This window comes from Oncorhynchus clarkii, chromosome 23, assembly GCF_045791955.1.
Source record: "Oncorhynchus clarkii lewisi isolate Uvic-CL-2024 chromosome 23, UVic_Ocla_1.0, whole genome shotgun sequence".
Lineage (NCBI taxonomy): Eukaryota > Metazoa > Chordata > Actinopteri > Salmoniformes > Salmonidae > Oncorhynchus > Oncorhynchus clarkii.
Window position 1 is genome coordinate 38,706,279 of NC_092169.1, and position 20,852 is coordinate 38,727,130.

The 20,852-nt window shown below is 45.1% G+C and overlaps 2 protein-coding genes across 3 annotated transcripts in view; one reads left to right on the plus strand and one right to left on the minus strand.

Moving 5' to 3' along the window:
- LOC139381488 (tectonin beta-propeller repeat-containing protein 1-like) overlaps positions 1-2,084 on the plus strand; it is a 30,309-nt gene extending 28,225 nt beyond the window's left edge. For both annotated transcript variants that reach the window (XM_071125078.1, XM_071125077.1), the window contains exon 24: positions 148-2,084. In XM_071125078.1, the coding sequence (XP_070981179.1) occupies positions 148-324 (177 nt within the window). In that variant the 3' untranslated portion in view covers positions 325-2,084. The remainder of the gene's footprint in view (positions 1-147) is intronic.
- LOC139381489 (class A basic helix-loop-helix protein 15-like) lies at positions 1,576-13,458 on the minus strand. The gene is made up of 2 exons (XM_071125079.1): positions 13,313-13,458; positions 1,576-4,530 (listed from the first exon to the last, which is right to left on the minus strand). The coding sequence occupies exon 2, from the start codon at positions 4,488-4,490 to the stop codon at positions 3,915-3,917; it is 576 nt and encodes a 191-aa protein (XP_070981180.1). The 5' UTR covers positions 4,491-4,530; positions 13,313-13,458; the 3' UTR covers positions 1,576-3,914.
- Between the last annotated feature and the right edge of the window lie 7,394 nt (positions 13,459-20,852).

Sequence of the window (20,852 nt, forward strand, 5' to 3'; positions counted from 1 at the left end):
CCAATGACTTTCAATGGAAAGGTTTTCTTGGTAGGGGGGCTGTCTGACTCTCTCTCTTTTTCTCTCTTGTTTTTTCTCTCTCTGTCTCGCTCTCTCTCTCTCTCTCTCTGTCTCTCCCTCTATTCTTCTCTTCCTCTCTCTCCTCAGGGTGGCTGGGACCACATCACTGTGAGAGGGAACTCCTTCGAGGCTCCCCGTGTCCGTATGCCCTCCCTGACACCCTCCCTTACCGCCTCCCTGACGGACCCCCTCCGCACCCATCCACCTCGCAGACCGCTCTCCTTCAGGAACATAGAGGAGAACGGGAACGCTGTCAGGTGTTAAACACACACACACATAGAGTATTTGCCAGTGGACACTGTATCTCTGTTCTGTCTTCAGCCCAACTCTCGCTACAAAACAAAAGCCCCAATGGAGCTACTCCACCACCCACACTGTACTGTAGCTCCCAGCTCCAGCCTCACCCTCTAAGTGTCTGAAGTCAAACTCTTCTTCTGTCCAATCACCTGGTTGTGTTCAATTACCTTTGAACCCTAGCTCTGTGCCCTCAGCTTGACTCAGCCAATCACCTTCTCTCTTCACAGCTAGCAGGTCATGTTCAACATTTCCCACATAGAGCACTAGTCATTTTTAAACTGTGTGACTCAGTCTTCGAACATTGCATCATCATTATTTAAATCTGTGGTCTTAAGATAACTTTTTGTTTTATTTATTGTTATTGTTTGGTTGAATGTTTTGTTTTCTGTGTGTAGGTGTATACAGTGCTGTATGTGAATAGATGTTTTGTTTGTTATATTGGTGATAGTGTTTTCTGGGGTATTCAATGTTATTGGGCCGATGTATGATTCTGTGAAGGTGGACGATGTATGATTCTGTGAAAGTGGGCGATGTATGATTCTGTGAAGGTGGGCGATCAGTAGTGTTTACTGATTCTGTTCCAATAAGTTACTATACTTCCTACTTTGTACCTGCTGGTAACGTAGAGATTCCACTGGAGTCACAACAAAAACATTAAGGGTTTATTTACCGAGAATAATTTAGGTTATGAATCCTTTGATAGCACATGGCGCTTTCACAGTTATATGCCTTTCCCCTGAATGGTTTGTATCTGTGATGACCACAGTGAAGAGTTTTGTATGTCCATGTTCCTAGGGGGACAGTTTTTTCTATAGCATTCTTGTGTTACTCTTGAAAAGAAAGTACATATTCTTATTTTCATTAAAAAAATGTGAATTGCTTGAAAAATGATGTCTTTGAAAGGCTTAAAAGTTAATTTGTTTGTTTCCCAGGAAAATAAGAGTTTTAACACTATAATCTGCATATTTTTCACCTCCTATGATTTTAGCAGTAATGACTGGCAGCCAACACACATGACTGGCAGCCAACACACGTGACTGGCAGCCAACACACGTGACTGGCAGCCAACACACGTGAAGGGGTTGGTGGAAAGAACATATATATATATTTTTTATAAATCTGAATACGAGTATAGTATAAATGTTTTCATTGTGATATTTCAAGGTTGGGTTATTGTACATTGATATATAAAAATCATAAAATATCAGTCATATTAAGTCATATTAACTATTATCTTTAAACCACAAAGGCTGAAACTATCACGTTTGGGCATTCATTCATCTTACTGCTGTAACTGAATGATGAAGATCCAATAGTGACTGATATACTGCAACTACAAATCATTAATTGTCCAGAAAACTGTATATCTGTGAATACTGTCACTTTATCTTCCTATGGCAGTTCATAATACAACAAGTGCATTGTTTGATAATGACACTGAGTACATACTGCTGTTACTACAGTACAGGATTTATCCTAAAGGAGGGACACATTACACGTATAGTTTGGGATGGGAAGGGGGTACACCATAGCATGAAAATCAGAAGTCTATCGGAGGACTTTTCTCTTCAGGATTCCATTGCTTTTGTTGATTATGGTGTAAAACAGAATACTATAAGCCGGTACTGTTCCAACTCGAACAAGGGTGTTATTGAGATATACATTTCTTCCTTCTAATAGTGTGCATGGTCAATGTCCTCTCAATAAATGTGATTATTGATAAGGAAGATTCTCATTTTACATTTTTCAATTCACACTTTCTTGGAGTCTCAGGCGAACTCAGGATTGCAAAGATATTACAGAAGTATCATTCAAACACACATTGTAAGAGCAACATAATTATTACATTCACCTTTCACACCACTGTTCTAATAAAATATGCCATTTAGCTGATGCATTTATTCCAGGTAACTTACAGTCATGTTTGCATACTTTCTGTGTACAAGTGGTAATTGAACCCACTATCCTGGCATTGGAAGCCCCATGCTCTACCAACATAAAAACACAAGATACCATAGGGTCATGGAGGTAAAACAACTTGGTCAACACATACTGTACATTTTGACATGTACACATATGGCTCTGTGTAGATCCTGTGGTCTAGCGATAACACTGCTGGCTTCCTCTTCCCACCAAAGGCATGAGTTCAATTTCCTGCTCTAACCCTTCAAACTGTTTGTCCCACCTACCTGTCTTCCACTCTGCAATTTAATAACTGTCAACCACCCCCAAATAAAATATATACATACAAATATGTTTCTAATGATTTACACTTTAAATTACAGTGTGTATTCTTTCCCTTCCTTAAACAGTACAGTATTTGACTAAAGTCTGTGGGACAAGTATAGGAAATTATATCCTTGTCTTGTACTCTTGGACTGTTGTGTCGAGAGGCAGTCTGTGCGACCAGTATAGGTACGCATATCCTTGTCCTGTATGTGACTGTTGTGTCCAGAGGTAGTGCTCAGCTGGGAAAACAAACATTGTTCCTAAAAGGTTGAAAACATTTATTTATCTACAGCAGGGGTGGCCTGTCCTATCTACAGCAGGGGTGGCCTGTCCTATCTAAAGCAGGGGTGGCCTGTCCTATATACACAGCTTGGGCCCCTGTGGGCTACAGTGTATGCTGGAGAACTATACTTTAACAATCAGCTATTTTACATTTCTGACCAATCAAGTAACTACAGTTAATCGCCAGCTAGGAAAAATGACAGAAAAAATAAAGAAAACAGATTAAATGGCGCTGGAATGTTCTTTGACTTGGTTCTCACCACATATCAGAGTCAGAATCCCACGTGAGATGAACTTTAAGTTCCCCTGTTCTAGAAGTTATATCATGGTCCTTTGGGGATTCTGTCTGTCACAGCTCTGGCTAGGTCTTTGTCTAATCTGACATAGTCCACAGGCTGCTGGTGCTCTTTGCCTGTCTGTCTGTCTTCACTTGTACTCCACCATTACGTTTCTGAGAATGAATGTCAAGGGTACAGTGCTCCAAATCACCTCACCTTCTTGTTTGCTCCATTTAGTGCATGGTCAGGTATGTCGCTATAGCTCACTAGCTTGTCGGAGTATAAGGCTGCATCTCAGATGACACCCTTTCCCCAATCTGTGCACTACTTTTGGCCATGGTCATACATAGAGTAGCAGTGTACAATATGGTAGATAGGGTTTAAGTTGAGATTCGCTCCCCAAGTCAAGCCTGGATGCTTCAACTCTTTGGCTGTGGAGTTAGCACCTGCTAGCTATTAACTTTCCTGGCTGAAGCTTTGGATCTGGGTGAGGAACTGAGGCTAGATGTTAGCTCTCCTGGCAGAAGCTGTGGATCTGGGTGAGGAACTGAGGCTAGCTGTTAGCTCTCCTGGCTGAAGCTGTGGATCTGGGTGAGGAACTGAGACTAGCTGTTAGCTCTCCTGGCTGAAGCTGTGGATCTGGGTGAGGAACTGAGGCTAGCTGTTAGCTCTCCTGGCTGAAGCTGTGGATCTGGGTGAGTAACATAGGCTAGCTGTTAGCTCTCCTGGCTGAAGCTGTGGATCTGGGTGAGGAACTGAGGCTAGCTGTTAGCTCTCCTGGCTGAAGCTGTGGATTTGGGTGAGGAACTGAGACAGGCTCTCATCCCCATCCTCCTCCAGGTGCTGCTGGTAACACTGGAGCAGTCTGGCAGCGCTAGCCTCTGTCGGTGTCTCACCAGGGGGCAGGCGGGCGCTGGATATCCCCAGGATGATGGAGGTCAAGGACTTGATGTAGTTCTCAGCCAACGTCAGCGTCTCAATCTTGGAGAGCTTCTTGTCCATTTTGACATGTGGAATGGCCTCTCTAAGAGCCTGGAAGGCGTTGTTAAGTTTGTGCATGCGCTGGCGCTCCCGCTCGTTGCTCTCCAGCCGCCGGACGTTGCGTTCTTTGTTGCTGTTGTGAGACCGTCGGTGTCTGTGGGGGCCGTGGGTGTTGCCACCGCCTCCGCCTCGCTCGTGGTCCCCGCCCCTCAGAATGCCTCTCCAGGAGCCTCCAATACGGACCGAGGCCTCAGAGCCCTCCTGTTCGCTGGTGCCTGGTTCTCTGTTCTCTGGTTCAAGGTCCAGGTCTGGCTCGGTCCAGGGTTTTCTGCATGACTTAGCCGCCTTCCCTTTAGACTTCATCCTTCAGCCTGATTTAGTTACCCCTCTTCCTCACAACAGCCTTGAAAGACAACATAAACAACAACTGGTTATAGAAAGGACTTGTCAAGGAAGAGATAAGCAAACAAGTGGCAGTGCCTTTGCCCTGAGGGCTACAGTGTTACAGATTAGTTTAAATACTTAAGTTGGAATATGCAGTTTTTTGACCACCATTTTCCCCTTCCACTGTCAAATCAAATCATCCAATCAAATTTTATTTGTCACATGTTTACTAAATTAACTAAAGTTTAAAAAAAATAAAAAATAAAAATAACAATAATGAGGCTATATATATTCATTTTTTTCATTTTTTGTATATATTTCAATCTCTTTTTTCCATTTTCAAATTAAATATACCTTTCTGCAACTCGCCTCATCCAATGTGGTACGGATCTGCTATTTTTTTTTAGACCTTATAACTGGAACCTCCATCAGAGGCAAGCCATCAGAAGCCATCATTAGCTACTAGCTATTTAGTCATTGTTAGCTACTGCTGGCGGTCATTATGTTTAGCTCAGACACCAGCCATTTAGTGCGGATAATACCTGCCAGTCTGCACAGCGCGCTATCAGACCTGAGCATATCAGACTGCTTTTCTCCACTACATCACCGGATTCCTGCTGCAAGCTCTGGACCATTACACTGGATCATCACAGCTAGCTAGCTGCTACCGAGTGGCTATTGTGGCTAACGCCCCGGTCCAGAGGCAAGCACCAGTTAGCCTCGAGCTAGCCTCGAGCTAGGACCATCTCCCAGCTAGCCAACGAAGTACACCAACTACAATACCTCTCTTGCCAATTGGCCTGGACCCTTTGTCGACACGGAGCCCCGCCGATCCATCACGACTGGTCTACTGGCTTCTGCGTTGTGGATGACGGTGAAGACCCATCTACAACATTTTCCATCAAGATAGAACTGCTAAAGGGGGCGGAGTTGCAATCTAATGCAGAGATAGCCTGCAGAGTTCTGTCATAGTATCCAGGTCTATGCTCAAGCAGTTCAAGCTTCTACTTTTAAAATTCCATCTCTCCAGAAATAAGTCTCTCACTGTTGCCGCTTGCTCCCAGCAGTGCCCTGGACACCATATGTGAAATGATTGCCCACCATCTATCTCCAGAGTTCGTACTGTTAGGTGACCTAAACTGGGATATGCTTAACACCCCGGCCGGCCTACAATCTAAGCTATATTCCCTCAATCTCACACAAATTATCAAGGAACCTACCAGGTACAACCCAAAATCCATAAGCATGGGCACCCTCATAGATATCATCCTAACCAACCTGCCCTCTAAATACACCTCTGCTGTTTTCAACTAGGATCTCAGCAACAACTGCCTCATTGCCTGCGTCCGTTATAGGTCCGCGGTCAAACAACCACCCCGCATCACTGTCAAACACTCCCACTTCTGCGAGTAGGCCTTTCTAATCGACCTGGCCTGAGTATCCTGGAAGGATATTGACCTCATCCCGTCAGTAGAGGATGCATGGTTGTTCTTTAAAAGTGCTTTCCTCACCATCTTAAATAATCATGCCCCTTTCAAAAAATGTAGAACTTAGAACAGATATAGCCCTTGGTTCACTCCAGACTTGACTGCCCTTGACCAGCACAAAAACATCCCGTGGCGTACTGCACTAGCATCGAATAGTCCCCACGATATGCAACTTTTCAGCGAAGTCAGTAACCGATATACACTGTCAGTTAGGAAAGCAAAGGCTAGCTTTTTCAAACAGAAATGTGCATCTTGCAGCACTAATTCCAAAATGTTTTGGAACACTGTAAAGTCCATGGAGAATAAGAGCACCTCCTCCCAGCTGCCCACTGCACTGAGGCTAGGAAACACTGTCAACACCGATAAATCCACGATAATCGAGAATTTCAATAAGCATTTCTCTATGGCTGGCCATGCTTTCCACCTGGCTAACAAACCTCGGCCAACACCTCTGCACCCCCAGCAGCAACTGGCCAAAGCCCCCCCACTTCTCCTTCACCCAAATCCAGACCGCTAATGTTCTGAAAGAGCTGCAAAATCTGGATCCCTACAAATCAGCTGGACGAGACAATCTGGACCCTCTCTTTCTAAAATTATCCTCCACCATGGTTGCAACCCCTATTACTAGTCTGTTCAAACTCTTTTTCGTATCGTCTTAGATTCCTAAAGATTGGAAAGCGGCCACGGTCATCCCCCTCTTCAAAGGGGGAGACACTCTAGACCCAAACTGTTACAGACCTATATCCATCCTGCCCTGCCTTTCTAAAGTCTTCGAAGGCCAAGTTAACAAACCGAGCACAGACCGTTTCAAATCCCACCATACCTTCTCCCCTATGCAATCCGATTTCCAAGCTGGTCACGGGTGCACCTCAGCCACACTCAAGGTCCTAAACAATATCTTAACCGCCAACGATAAAAGACAGTACTGTGCAGCCGTCTTCATCGACCTGGCCAAGGCTTTCGACTCTGTCAATCCCCATATTCTTATCGGCAGACCCAACGCCTTGGTTTCTCCAATTGACTGCCTCGCCTTGTTCAGTAACTACTTCTCAGATAGAGCTCAGTGCTTTAAATCGGAGGGCCTGTTATCTGGGACATCTGGCAGTCTCTATGGGTGTGCCACAGGGTTCAATTCTCGGGCCGACTCTTTTCTCTGTATATATCAATGATGTCACTCTTGCTGCGGGTGATTCTTTGATCCACCTCTACGCAGACGACACCATTCTGTATATATCTGGCCCTTCTTTGGACACTGGTAACTAACCTCCAAACGAGCTTCAATGCCATACAACACTCCTTCCGTGGCCTCCAACTGCTCTTAAACACTAGTAAAACTAAATGCATGCTCTTCAACCAATCGCTGCCCACACTCGCCCGCCCGACTAGCATCACCACTCTGGACGGTTCTGACTTAGAATATGTGGACAACTACAAATACCTAGGTGTCTGGTTAGACTGTAAACTCTCCTTCCAGACTCACATTAAATATCTCCAATCCAAAATTAAATCTAGAATCAGCCTCCTATTTCGCAACAAAGCCTCTACTCATGCTGCCAAACATACCCTTGCAAAACTGACTATCCTACCGATCCTTGACTTTGGCAATGTAATTTACAAAATAGCCTCCAACACTCTACTCAGCAAATTGGATGCAGTCTATTTGGCTGGTCCTCGCTACATATTTGTCGCCAAACCCACTGGCTCCAGCTCTTCTATAAGTCTCTGCTAGGTAAAACTCTGCCTTATCTCAGATCACTGGTCACCGTAGCAACACCCACCCGTAGCACGCGCTCCAGCAGGTATATTTCACGGGTCCTCCCCAAAGCCAACACCTACTTTGGCCGCTTTCCTTCCAGGATTCTCTGCTGCCAATGACTGGAACGAATTTCAAAAATCACTGAAGTTGGAGACTCATATCTCCCTCGCTAACTTTAAGTGCCAGCTGTCAGAGCATCTTACCAATTGTTGCAGCTGTACATAGCCCATCTGTAAATAGCCCATCCAACTACCTACCTAATCCCCATATTTGTTTTTATTTTTCTGCTCTATTGCACACCAGTATTTCTACTTGCATATCCTCATCTGCACATATCTGCACTCCAGTGTTAATTGCTCAAATGTAATTACTTCACCACTATGGCCTATTTACTGCCTTACCTCCTTACTTCATTTGCACACACTGTATACAGATTTTTATATTGTGTTATTGACTGTACATTTCCTTATCCCATATGTAACTCTTTCTTGTTGTGTTTGTCGCACTGTTTTGCTTTATCTTGGCCAGGTCGCAGTTGGCCTACCTGACCTACCTGGTTAAATAAAGGGGAAATATTTGTATTTTGAATAAAACTATACAGGGGGTACTTGAGTTTGCGTCCTTATTACTCAGAAAAACAACTACAAATTGACAAACCCAAGTTCTAAAATCAAATCAAACTTCATCACATGCGCCGAATTCAACAAGTGTAAACCTCACCGTGAAATGCTGATTACACTGTAATTACATTGTAATTAGCTAATGGAACTAAACCTACTGTTTATGATGATTAATGATGAGTTATATATGTTATATTACAATAAGACAGAAATATGGCCTTTTTAGAATTGTTTTTATTCAGTTTTAAATGAAGATGTATTTTCTTTTGACGTGAAGAAAAATGTAAGAAACACAGTGTCTATCTAATCAGCCAGTGTGTGAAAATGCTATAATGTAATCTCCACCTGTCTTATCCTACTGTAGGTTACCCAGGCCTCCAGATAATACCCAACTCAAGGTTACGCTCTTTTAACACAGACAGGAGACAGAAAAGTACAGCACAATTTTGGGGAGAGAGATTTTACCCTTGTGTACTCCATCTCATAACTTAAAGGGGAAATCTGCACCTTAAATAACAAAGCGCCACCCCGCCACTGATTTGGTAAACAGCTGAGGGCTGGCGCTGAAGAAATGTTACCACTTTCAAATTCATGAACAGAGCTATGAATGCAAGGACTGACCATCCATGATATCACAGTTATAGTTTTAAACATGCCTTGAGACTATACATTGTTGGTTTACAATTAAATCGTTTACAAACAATTGAGTAAAACAAGCATATATTTTGGATTCTGATGGGGTACGACATTTGCATGTAGCAATCGCAGATGTAGCAATCACAGATTGCTCCTTTAAATTGCAGATCACTGTGTGAGATTAACAGTAAACCTGTCTGAGATATAGGCTATCTATGATGTGAAATGTGTGTCTGTGTGGAGGCTGTTGGCCTACTGGTATGCTTCATCAGACGCCATTAATGTAACATGGTAACAGGTGAAATCACTGCAAGGGGCTATTCTGCTATACAGCAAGTTATTCTAACAGTTTTTTCACAGCATAAAACCAACTACATACTGTAGTATTTACAGAAATTATACATTCAGTATTATTTCATTGTGATGATGAGTTGGGTAACAAAGTAACACTTTTAGGCTTTTGCTTATTATGAAAAGATTATTAAGGTTAGATTGATAATTTTTTATACAAACAACATACATATGGCAAATTTTATTTAATTAACAAGTAAAAAAAAAAGTTTCAAATACAGAGGTCAAAATAATTTGCAACCCTGTTTTCAATAACTTTCAATACCTCACATTGCGAGGATAATGGCACTGAGCCTTTTTCTAAAACGTTATATGAAATTAGAGAACACATAAGGAGGGATCTTAGATCTCTCGCCTCAGGTAGAGTACCTCAAGCTGTAGACCACACTATCTACCAAGAGACTTTTCATCTGTATTTTTCGTAGCTGTCTATTTACCACCACAAACCGATGTCGGCACTAAGACCACACTCAACAAGCTGTATAAGGCCATAGGGAAACAAGAAAATGCTCATCCAGAGGTGGCGCTCCTAGTGGCTGGGGACATTAATGCAAGCAAACTTAAATCCATTTAACCTAATTTCTACCAGCATATGCAACCAGAGGGAAAAAAACTCTAGACCACCTTTTCTCCACACACAGAGACGCGTACAAAGCTCTACCCTGCCCTCCATTTGGCAAATCTATCCATAATTCGATCCTCCTGATTCCTTCTTACAAGCAAAAACTAAAGCAGGAAGTACCCGTGACTCGCTCAATACGGAAGTGGTCAGATAACGCAGATGCTACGCTACAAGACTGTTTTGCTAGCACAGACTGGAATATGTTCCCGGGATTTATCCGATGGCATTGAGGAGTATACCACCTCAGTCACTGGCTTCATAAATAAGTGTATCGATGACGTCGTCCCCTCAATGACCGTACGTACATATCCAAACCAGAAGTCATGGATTACATGGAGCGGAAACACCAATCCAGACGCTTATAAGAAATGTTTGAATGATGCTGAGGAGCAATGCTGTTACAGTGCCTTGCAAAAGTATTCGGCCCCCTTGAACTTTGCGACCTTTTGCCACATTTCAGGCTTCAAACATAAAGATATAAAACTGTATTTTTTGTGAAGAATCAACAACAAGTGGGACACAATCATGAAGTGGAACGACATTTATTGGATATTTCAAACTTTTTTAACAAATCAAAAACTGAAAAATTGGGCGTGCAAAATTATTCAGCCCCTTTACTTTCAGTGCAGCAAACTCTCTCCAGAAGTTCAGTGAGGATCTCTGAATGATCCAATGTTGACCTAAATGACTAATGATGATAAATACAATCCACCTGTGTGTAATCAAGTCTCCGTATAAATGCACCTGCACTGTGATAGTCTCAGAGGTCCGTTAAAAGCGCAGAGAGCATCATGAAGAACAAGGAACACACCAGGCAGGTCCGAGATACTGTTGTGAAGAAGTTTAAAGCCGGATTTGGATACAAAAAGATTTCCCAAGCTTTAAACATCCCAAGGAGCACTGTGCAAGCGATAATATTGAAATGGAAGGAGTATCAGACCACTGCAAATCTACCAAGACCTGGCCGTTCCTCTAAACTTTCAGCTCATACAAGGAGAAGACTGATCAGAGATGCAGCCAAGAGGCCCATGATCACTCTGGATGAACTGCAGAGATCTACAGCTGAGGTGGGAGACTCTGTCCATAGGACAACAATCAGTCGTATATTGCACAAATCTGCCCTTTATGGAAGAGTGGCAAGAAGAAAGCCATTTCTTAAAGATATCCATAAAAAGTGTCATTTAAAGTTTGCCACAAGCCACCTGGGAGACACACCAAACATGTGGAAGAAGGTGCTCTGGTCAGATGAAACCAAAATTGAACTTTTTGGCAACAATGCAAAATGTTATGTTTGGCGTAAAAGCAACACAGCTCATCACCCTGAACACACCATCCCCACTGTCAAACATGGTGGTGGCAGCATCATGGTTTGGGCCTGCTTTTCTTCAGCAGGGACAGGGAAGATGGTTAAAATTGATGAGAAGATGGATGGAGCCAAATACAGGACCATTCTGGAAGAAAACCTGATGGAGTCTGCAAAAGACCTGAGACTGGGACAGAGATTTGTCTTCCAACAAGACAATGATCCAAAACATAAAGCAAAATCTACAATGGAATGGTTCAAAAATAAACATATCCAGGTGTTAGAATGGCCAAGTCAAAGTCCAGACCTGAATCCAATCGAGAATCTGTGGAAAGAACTGAAAACTGCTGTTCACAAATGCTCTCCATCCAACCTCACTGAGCTCGAGCTGTTTTGCAAGGAGGAATGGGAAAAAATGTCAGTCTCTCGATGTGCAAAACTGATAGAGACATACCCCAAGCGACTTACAGCTGTAATCGCAGCAAAAGGTGGCGCTACAAAGTATTAACTTAAGGGGGCTGAATAATTTTGCACGCCCAATTTTTCAGTTTTTGATATGTTAAAAAAGTTTGAAATATCCAATAAATGTCGTTCCACTTCATGATTGTGTCCCACTTGTTGTTGATTCTTCACAACAAAATACAGTTTTATATCTTTATGTTTGAAGCCTGAAATGTGGCAAAAGGTCGCAAAGTTCAAGGGGGCCGAATACTTTCGCAAGGCACTGTACATCCAATGATTGTTTGCCTGAGGCTGTTGATGAGCAGGTGCTTGTACGTGTGTACACATTCTCTTTTTCCTCTTTTGTTCAGTTTGTTGATTGATGATGCATTGGGGGATGGTGGCTTGGGAGGGTTTGGGGTTGGGGAATGGAGGGAGAGGTTGTTGTTCTTTTCGGGGTGGGGGCGTGGTTCTCGGGATGGTTGAGGTGCAGCTCTCGGGGAACTGTGGGATATTGGATGGTTGGTGGCCTGGCAGTTAGAAGCATAGCCGGTGGCAGATAGGTCGCTGGTTCGAGCCCCCGTTTTGACTTGGTGGGAGATCTGTCGATGTTCCCTTTTGGGTCACTCTGGATGTGAGTCTGTTAGATGACTGAATGCATGGTAAATGATGAGCGGCTTCACTGTATGTTTTAATATTTTTTATCCCGCTATAGCCTCAGACGAACCATCAAACAGGCAAAGCGTCAATACAGGACAATGATTGAATCGTACTACACCGGCTCTGACGCTCGTCGGATGTGGCAGGGCTTGAAAACTATTATGGATTACAATGGGAAACCCGGGCCCGAGCTGCCCAGTGACGCGCGGCCGAAGAGCTCTTGTTTTAATGTCATCTGACCATAGCACAGATTCTAATCCAAGTGCCAATGCCATTTAGCAATGTGGATCTTCCAGCATGACAATAACCCCAAGCGCACATCAAAATCCACAAAGAAATGGTTAAATGACCACAAAATCAACAAAATGGCCATCTCAGTCTCCGGATTTGAACCCAATTGAAACCCTGTGGTTTGAATTGAAAAGGAGAGTCCATTAGTGCACGGATATCAAGGACCTGGAAAGATTCTGTATGGAGGAGTGGACTAAGATCCCTCCCAATGTGTCCTCCAATCTCATAAAACATGTTAGAAAAAGGCTCAGTGCAGTTATCCTCGATAGGTGAGGTATTGAAATCTATTGCAAACAAGCATACCAATCATATTTTTGAAATATATATATTACTTGTTACACAAAATATATTTCTCTGAGCAATTGTATTAGTATAAAATAATAACATTTTCCTCCTTTCTTGAGCATACAATATAGCTCAGTATTTGTATTATTTATTTTATACAATATTTTTTTTGCTAATCTTTACCAAGGGTGCCAATAATTACGGACTGGACTGTATATCACGTTTTTCAGTAAGAAAGGCTATTTTTATTTGAATAGTTGAAAAAACTGTGAATGTCTTAAATTGATATAACTTCATTGGATTTCTATGAAGAAAAATGGAATGGACAACAAATTGAAACTTAACTTACCTTTCAAGTGAAAGTAAGATTCCCCTGTATGTAGAAGAATAGTTTTCACCATGGAACATCGATAATATCTTCAGAATGCACGTTTTGCTTAAGTGGTAGAAGCGTCTGAGGTTCCACTCCGAGGATGAAGATAACTGTAAACATGTGAGGTACCTGTTGCTGCTGTAATGTACACGTAGCGCTCGCTTAGCCAATGGGAGTGCGCTCCAACTCCGGACATGGTCATCTGTGCCCTGCGCTACCAAAAGCCTCGTTTACACCTGGTCTAACATGCGTCCTTTGTCCTGATCTTATCCGCATTCTGATTGTGCCCACAGTGAAGCCGTTGGTGGAAGAAGTAGATGTAAAGATAACCTTAATTGAAAATGACTCAAGTAAAAGTGAATGTCACCCAGTAAAACACTACTTGAGTAAAAGTCTAAAAGTATTTGGTTTTAAATATACTTAAGTAAAAGTATAAATAAATTCACATACAGTATATTGCCGTCATTGTAAATTAGAATTTGTTCTTAACTGACTTGCCTAGTTAAATAAAGGTTAAAAATAAATAAATACAAAAATAAATAAAATATTAAGCAAACCAGATGGCAAAATCGTTTTTATTTTATTTTGATTTACTGATTATTTATTTACTCTTACTCTTTACTCCAGCTCCAGCACTCAGACATAATTTACAAATGAAGCATTTGTGTTTAGTGAATCCGCCAGATCAGAGGCAGTAGGGATAACCATTTTCCTGTCCTTCTAAGTATTCAGAATGTAACGAGTACTTTTGGGTGTCAGAGAAAATGTATGGAGTAAAAAGTACATTATTTTCATTAGGAATTAAATGAAGTAAAAGTAAAAGCTGTCAAAAATATAAATAGTAAAGTACAGATACCCCCAAAAAATGACTGATGTAGTACTTTAAAGTATGTTTTACTTCAGTACTTTATGCCACTGCATAAATGTGTCTCTTCTCCGTCCACTGTGTCCACATTGTGACCAGATATCATGGTCCCTCCCTGTATGCAAATTATGCAAATTATTTGAATAACCGCTCTGGAGGTGGTCAGGAAGATAATATCACAATTAGATCACAATGAGAATGTGGACATGCTCAAGACTGTTAGAAGCAGGTATAAACAGGGCTAAAACTGCACTTTGTCAAAATCAAGTAGAGGCTTTCCACATGTCAGTCCACTTGTTGCACCTGCCCATTAATTGTCAGAGGGATATAACATGATTTTTTATGTTGGTTAATCTATTTTAACTGTTTATTTTTCTATTTGCATTCACATCTCAGTGTGTGTGTGTTATATTATGGTATGTTGTGGTCATCAGACCCCTCTGTTACTGTTAATGTGTTCTAGACTAATCCTTGTTGTTATGTTGTGGTCATCAGACCCCTCTGTTACTGTTAATGTGTTCTAGACTCATCCTTGTTGTTATGTTGTGGTCATCAGACCCCTCTGTTACTGTTAATGTGTTCTAGACTAATCCTTGTTGTTATGTTGTGGTCATCAGACCCCTCTGTTACTGTTAATGTGTTCTAGACTCATCCTTGTTGTTATGTTGTGGTCATCAGACCCCTCTGTTACTGTTAATGTGTTCTAGACTAATCCTTGTTGTTATGTTGTGGTCATCAGACCCCTCTGTTACTGTTAATGTGTTCTAGACTAATCCTTGTTGTTATGTTGTGGTCATCAGACCCCTCTGTTACTGTTAATGTGTTCTAGACTAATCCTTGTTGTTATGTTGTGGTCATCAGACCCCTCTGTTACTGTTAATGTGTTCTAGACTCATTCTTATTGGGATACAGGCAGACATAGCCCTGAAAGGTCAACAACTGACTCTTGGTGGTACATTAACTTGAAAAGGGATGGTTTACACCCATGTAGTTGGACCCCTGGTCTATAAATTGTAAAGGGAGAATGTGTAGTGTTCACTAGCGGTGAAACAGCAAGGTCCCACTGTTGAACTCTTCTGTTTATTTGGGTGTTTGTCTTCATTCAGCAAACACACTTAGTCTTCCTTTCCCAGCGGCGGATCCTGGGGTAAACACAAGAAAGTCAGTCAGACTTCTGTATGATATAGTGGTTCCACAAACATACCTACCGGTATCTAAAGAGAATGTCAGACACAGGTGAGCAGCTCCCAGCAGCAAAATGGACACGGGTGATGTATGTATGTATGTATGTGTGTATGTGTGTGTGCGTGTATGTGTGCGTGCGTGCGTGCGTGCGTGTGTGCGTGCCTGCCTGCCTGCCTGCCTGCCTTCCTGCCTGTCTGTCTGTCTGTCTTATTAGGATACAGTTTTTGTATTTTTATTCTTGTATAAGGTTATTTGATGGCTATTGTTTAGCCTCTAGTTCATTCTGTGTTATTTAAATTCTAATATATGAATCATATTTGTCTGTCCGTCCGTGTGTTAAAGCATAGTATTACTTATCACTGAGTTATGCTTCACAGTAGGCAAGGGGAAACCAATCAAAGGAAAACTCTGTATAGAAATATTTGTTTACTTGTTTCTTGAATTTACAATATCATGGTATTATCAGTACAGAAGTTAGTAGTTAGCCTACATAATTTCCAAAAACCTGATGAACATTTTCTTACATTTTGAATATGCAGGCAGTCTTGTCTTTCTCACACTTTATGAGTGAATCCAACCGTCTCCATTGGTGGACTCCATTTATTCATTGCAGGATTATCAGGTCACCTCTTCCTGTTCGGGCCGCGCCGATCCCCTTTTCTGTTTCAGTTAGTTTTGCCTGATTAGTGTCACCTGTTTCTTGTTTGGGTTTTGTTTTGGGCTATTTAAACCCGGTATGCCCGCCTGCTTTTGTGCAGGCTTGTTTTTCTGTTCATGTGTGTGGATTTATGTGGATTCCTTTTTCCGGACGGTTTCGTCCTGTTTGTCCTGTTCCTGGAATAAAGACCCACGTTTGAACTAACTCTGCTCTCTGCGCCTGACTCCTCCACCCACTACTCCTAGAAGCCGTGACAGAAGCCCGCACCACGACATGGAGTCAGCAGGAGCAGCGACCACCCCTCTTCCATTAATGGAGGAGCGCGTCCTCCATCACACGGCTATCCTCCATTGGATCGGTTCGGCGATGGACCAAATGATGGAGAGGATGCAGCGATGGGAGAGGAGTGGTCTCCCGACATCAACTCCAGCTCCCCCACAGACGACGCAACCCACTCCTCCTCCGGCGGTGTCCGGTTCCAGCGCATTGCGTCTCGCGCCCCCGAGGGAGTACGATGGAGCGGCGGCTGGGTGCCAGGTATTTTTGCTCCAGCTCGAGCTCTACCTGGCTACCGTTCATCCGACTCCCTCGGGTGAAGAGAGTGTGAGCTTCCTCGTCTCCTGTCTGACAGGTAGAGCCCTGGAATGGGCCAACGCAGTCTGGAACGGCCCAGACTCTGCTCGGGACTACTACCCGGAGTTCACCCGCCGTTTTCGGGCTGTGTTCGACCACCCTCCTGAGGGCCGAGCAGCGGGTGACTGTTTCACCTCAGACAGGAGACGAGGAGCGCGCAGGACTTCACTTTGGAGTTCCGGACCTTGGCCGCTGGTGCGGGGTGGAATGACAGGGCCCTGAGGGACCACTACCAGTGCAGCCTCCGGGAGGACGTCCGCAGGAAGCTAGCTTGTCGGGACACCACACTCTCCCTCGACGAATTCATAGACTTGTCGATCCGGCTGGACAACCTGCTAGCTGCCCGTGGGCGTTCAGAAGGGGTCCTGTCAGTTCCACCTCCCAGTCCTCCTGCTCCAACTCCGATGGAGTTGGGAGAGGCTGCATCGAGGGGGACCGGAGGAGGAGGCTCCTCCTGCACCTACTGCGTTTGGAGAGGACACACTTCAGACCGGTGCTGGAGGAGCCCGTCTGGGAGTCGAGATGGCAGGCGGAACACTTCTCGGCCACCCCAGGTGAGTAAGCACCAAACTCACCCAGAGCTCCCTGTTGGTCACATGTTTTTATTAATTTCTTTCCCTGCGTTTTCTCCCTCTCTCCAGCATAAGGCGCTAGTCGATTCAGGCGCAGCTGGGAGTTTTATGGATCGCGGACTCGCCCATAGGTTGGGGATTCCGTTGGTGCCGATAGACCCACCCTTCCCCGTGCACTCCTTAGATAGCCGACCGTTAGGGTCAGGGCAGGTCAGGGAGGCTACGGTTCCGCTGGACATGGTAACGCAGGGGGATCATAGGGAGTGGATCAGTTTATTCCTTATCGATTCACCTGCGTTTCCAGTGGTGCTGGGTGTTCCCTAGCTGGCTATTCACAGTCCCCTCATTTCCTGGAGACAGGGGGCTCTTCAGGGGTGGTCAGGGGAGTGTTCAGGTAGGCGTATAGGAGTTTATATCGGTGCCACGTCGGTGGAGAGTCCAGACCAGGTTTCCACTGTGCGCAGAATATGCCGATTTGGCTATCATCTTTTGTAAAAAAAAGGGCAACCAAATTACCACCCCATCGACGGGGGGATTGCGTGATAAACCTCCAGGAGAATGCTGCACTTCCCAGGAGTCACGTGTACCCATTGTCACAGGAGGATACGTTGGCTATGGAGACATATGTTACGGAATCTCTGAGACAGGGGTACATTCGGCCCTCCATGTCACCCGTCTCCTCGAGTTTCTTTTTTGTGAAAAAAAAAGAGGGAGGTCTGCGTCCGTGCATTGATTATCGAGGGCTAAATTCTATCACAGTGGGGTTTAGTTGAGCTATTCTGTTTATTTGGGTGTTTGTCTTTCTTCAGCAAACACACTGTCGTGACGTTGTATTAGTTAATGTGACGAATGCTGTTCATCGAATGATTAAAAGTTTCTAATTTCGTGATTATCTGAATCAAGCAATTATTAACTCATTAACCTGGGGCACCATGGGAAAACTAGTTTTTATTGAGTTTCTATTTCCCAAATTAACTCAAATAATATCAGAATATCGATTTCACAACAGCCGCTAATTAACCAGTTACCTCTACCAATCTCGTTCTGAACGTCGTATAGCCCGTGAATCTGCATGGTGTCACGCCCTGGTCTTAGTATTTTGTGTTTTCTTTATTATTTTGGTCAGGCCAGGGTGTGACATGGGTTATTTATGTGGTGTGTTTTGTCTTGGGGTTTTTTGTAGGTTATGGGATTGTGGTATAGTAGAGTCTATGGTTGCCTAGAGTGGTTCTCAATCAGAGGCAGGTGTTTATCGTTGTCTCTGATTGGGAACCATATTTAGACAGCCATATTCTTTGAGTGTTTCGTGGGTGATTGTTCTTGTCTCTGTGTTTGTTTGCACCAGATAGGTCTGTTTCGGTTTTTCACGTTACGTTTAGTGTTTTTGTATTGTTCGTCATTATCTTTATTAAAGATGTATGAAGATAACCACGCTGCATTTTGGTCCGATCCCTGCTACACCTCCTCTTCAGAGGAGGAGGAAGAAGAAAACCTTAACAGAATCACCCACCAAAACAGGACCAAGCGGCGTGGTGACAGGCAGCGGCAGCAGGAGCAACGAAGTCTGGATTATACGACTTGGGAGGAAATAGACAGGTGGGCAGTTGACCCAGGGAGAGTGCCGGAGCCCGCCTGGGATTCGCTGGAGCAGTGCGAAGAGGGTTATAGGAGAATGGAGTTTGAGAGACGAACACGGCGGCGCGGATGGAAGCCCGAGAGTCAGCCCCAAAAATTTATTGGGGGGGGCACAGGGAGAGTGTGGCAGAGTCAGGAGTCAGACCTGAGCCAACTCCCCCTGTTTATCGTAAGGAGCCAAGGAGGGAACCAGAACCAGAGCCGGTGTTGGAGGTGAGCGAAGCAGAGACTGTGAAGGAGTTAATGGGGAAATTGGAGGAGAGAGTTATGAGGGAGTTGCTGTGTTGGTGCATGAGGCGCGGAATTCGCCCGACGGAGTGTGTCGGGGATTTGATGGCACCTGGGTCAGCTCTCCATACTCGTCCTGAGGTGCGTGCTAGTCGGCTGGTGAAGATGGTGCCAGCCTCACGCACCAGGCCTCCTGTGCACCTCCCTAGCCTTGCACGTCCTGTGCCTGCTCAGTGCTACAGTGCGCTTAGCAGTGCTAACCATGGCGGGCGTGGTACTGGTCAGGCACCGTGTTATGCGGTGGAACGCACGGTGTCCCCAGTACGCATGCTTAGCCCGGTACGCTACATCTCAGCTCCTCACATCTGCCGGGCTAGGGTGAAGATCCAGCCAGGGCGGTTGGTGCCAGCCCTGCTCTCAAGATCTCCAGTACGCCTTCACGGTCCGGTCCATCCAGTGCCACCTCCACACACCAGCCCTCCGGTGGCAGCTCCCCGCACCAGGCTTCCTGTGCGTGTCCTCGGCCCAGTACAACCAGTGCCAGCACCACGCATCAGGCCTACAGTGCGCCTCGCCTGTCCAGCGCTGCCAGAGCCTTCCTCCTCTCCAGTGCTGCCGGAGTCTCCTGCCAGTTCAGTGCTGCCGCAGTCTCCCGCCTGTTCAGCGCTGCCGGAGTCTCCCGCCTGTTCAGCGCTGCCAGAGTCTCCCGCCTGTCCAGCGCTGCCAGAGCTGCCAGTCTGCAAGGAGCTGCCAGTCTGCAAGGAGCTGCCAGTCTGCAAGGAGCTGCCAGAGCTGCCAGTCTGCAAGGAACTGCCATAGCTGCCAGTCTGCAAGGAGCTGCCAGAGCTGCCAGTCTGCAAGGAGCTGCCAGTCTGCAAGGAGCTGCCAGTCTGCAAGGAGCTGCCAGAGCTGCCAGTCTGCATGGAGCAGCCAGAGCTGCCAGTCTGCATGGAGCAGCCAGAGCCGCCAGTCTGCATGGATCAGCCAGAGCCGCCAGTCATCATGGAGCAGCCAGAGCCGCCAGTCATCATGGAGCAGCCAGAGCCGCCAGTCAGCCAGGATCCGCAGGGATCCGCCACATCCGCCATTCAGCCAGGATCCGCCATTCAGCCAGGATCCGCCAGTCAGCCAGGATCTGCCAAATCCGCCAGTCAGCCAGGATCTGCCAGAGCCGCCAGTCAGCCAGGATCTGCCATCAACCTGCCTGAGCTTCCTCTCAGTCCTGAGCTTCCTCTCAGTCTTGAGCTTCTTCTCAGTACTGAGCTACCCCTCAGTCTTGAGCTACCCCTCAGTCCCGAGCTACCCCTCAGTCCCGAGCTACCCCTCAGTTCCGAGCTACCTCAGTCCCGAGCTGTCCCTCAGTCCGGAGCTGCCCCTCAGTCCAGTGGGGCCCTTGGTTAGGTTTACTAGGCCAAGGTTGACGGCGAGGGTCGCCAATCTAAGGACGCGAATTAAGCGGACTAAGACTTTGTTGGACTGGGGTCCACGTCCCGTGCCGGAGCCGCCATGGACAGACGCCCACCCGGACCCTCCCCTATGGGTTTAGGTGTGCGGCCGGGAGTCCGCACCTTGGGGGGGGGGGGGTTCTGTTACGCCCTGGTTTTAGTATTTTGTGTTTTCTTTATTATTTTGGTCAGGCCACGGTGTAACATGGGTTATTTATGTGGTGTGTTTTGTCTTGGGGTTTTTTGTAGGTAATGGGATTGTGGTATAGTAGAGTTGTCTAGGTAAGTCTATGGT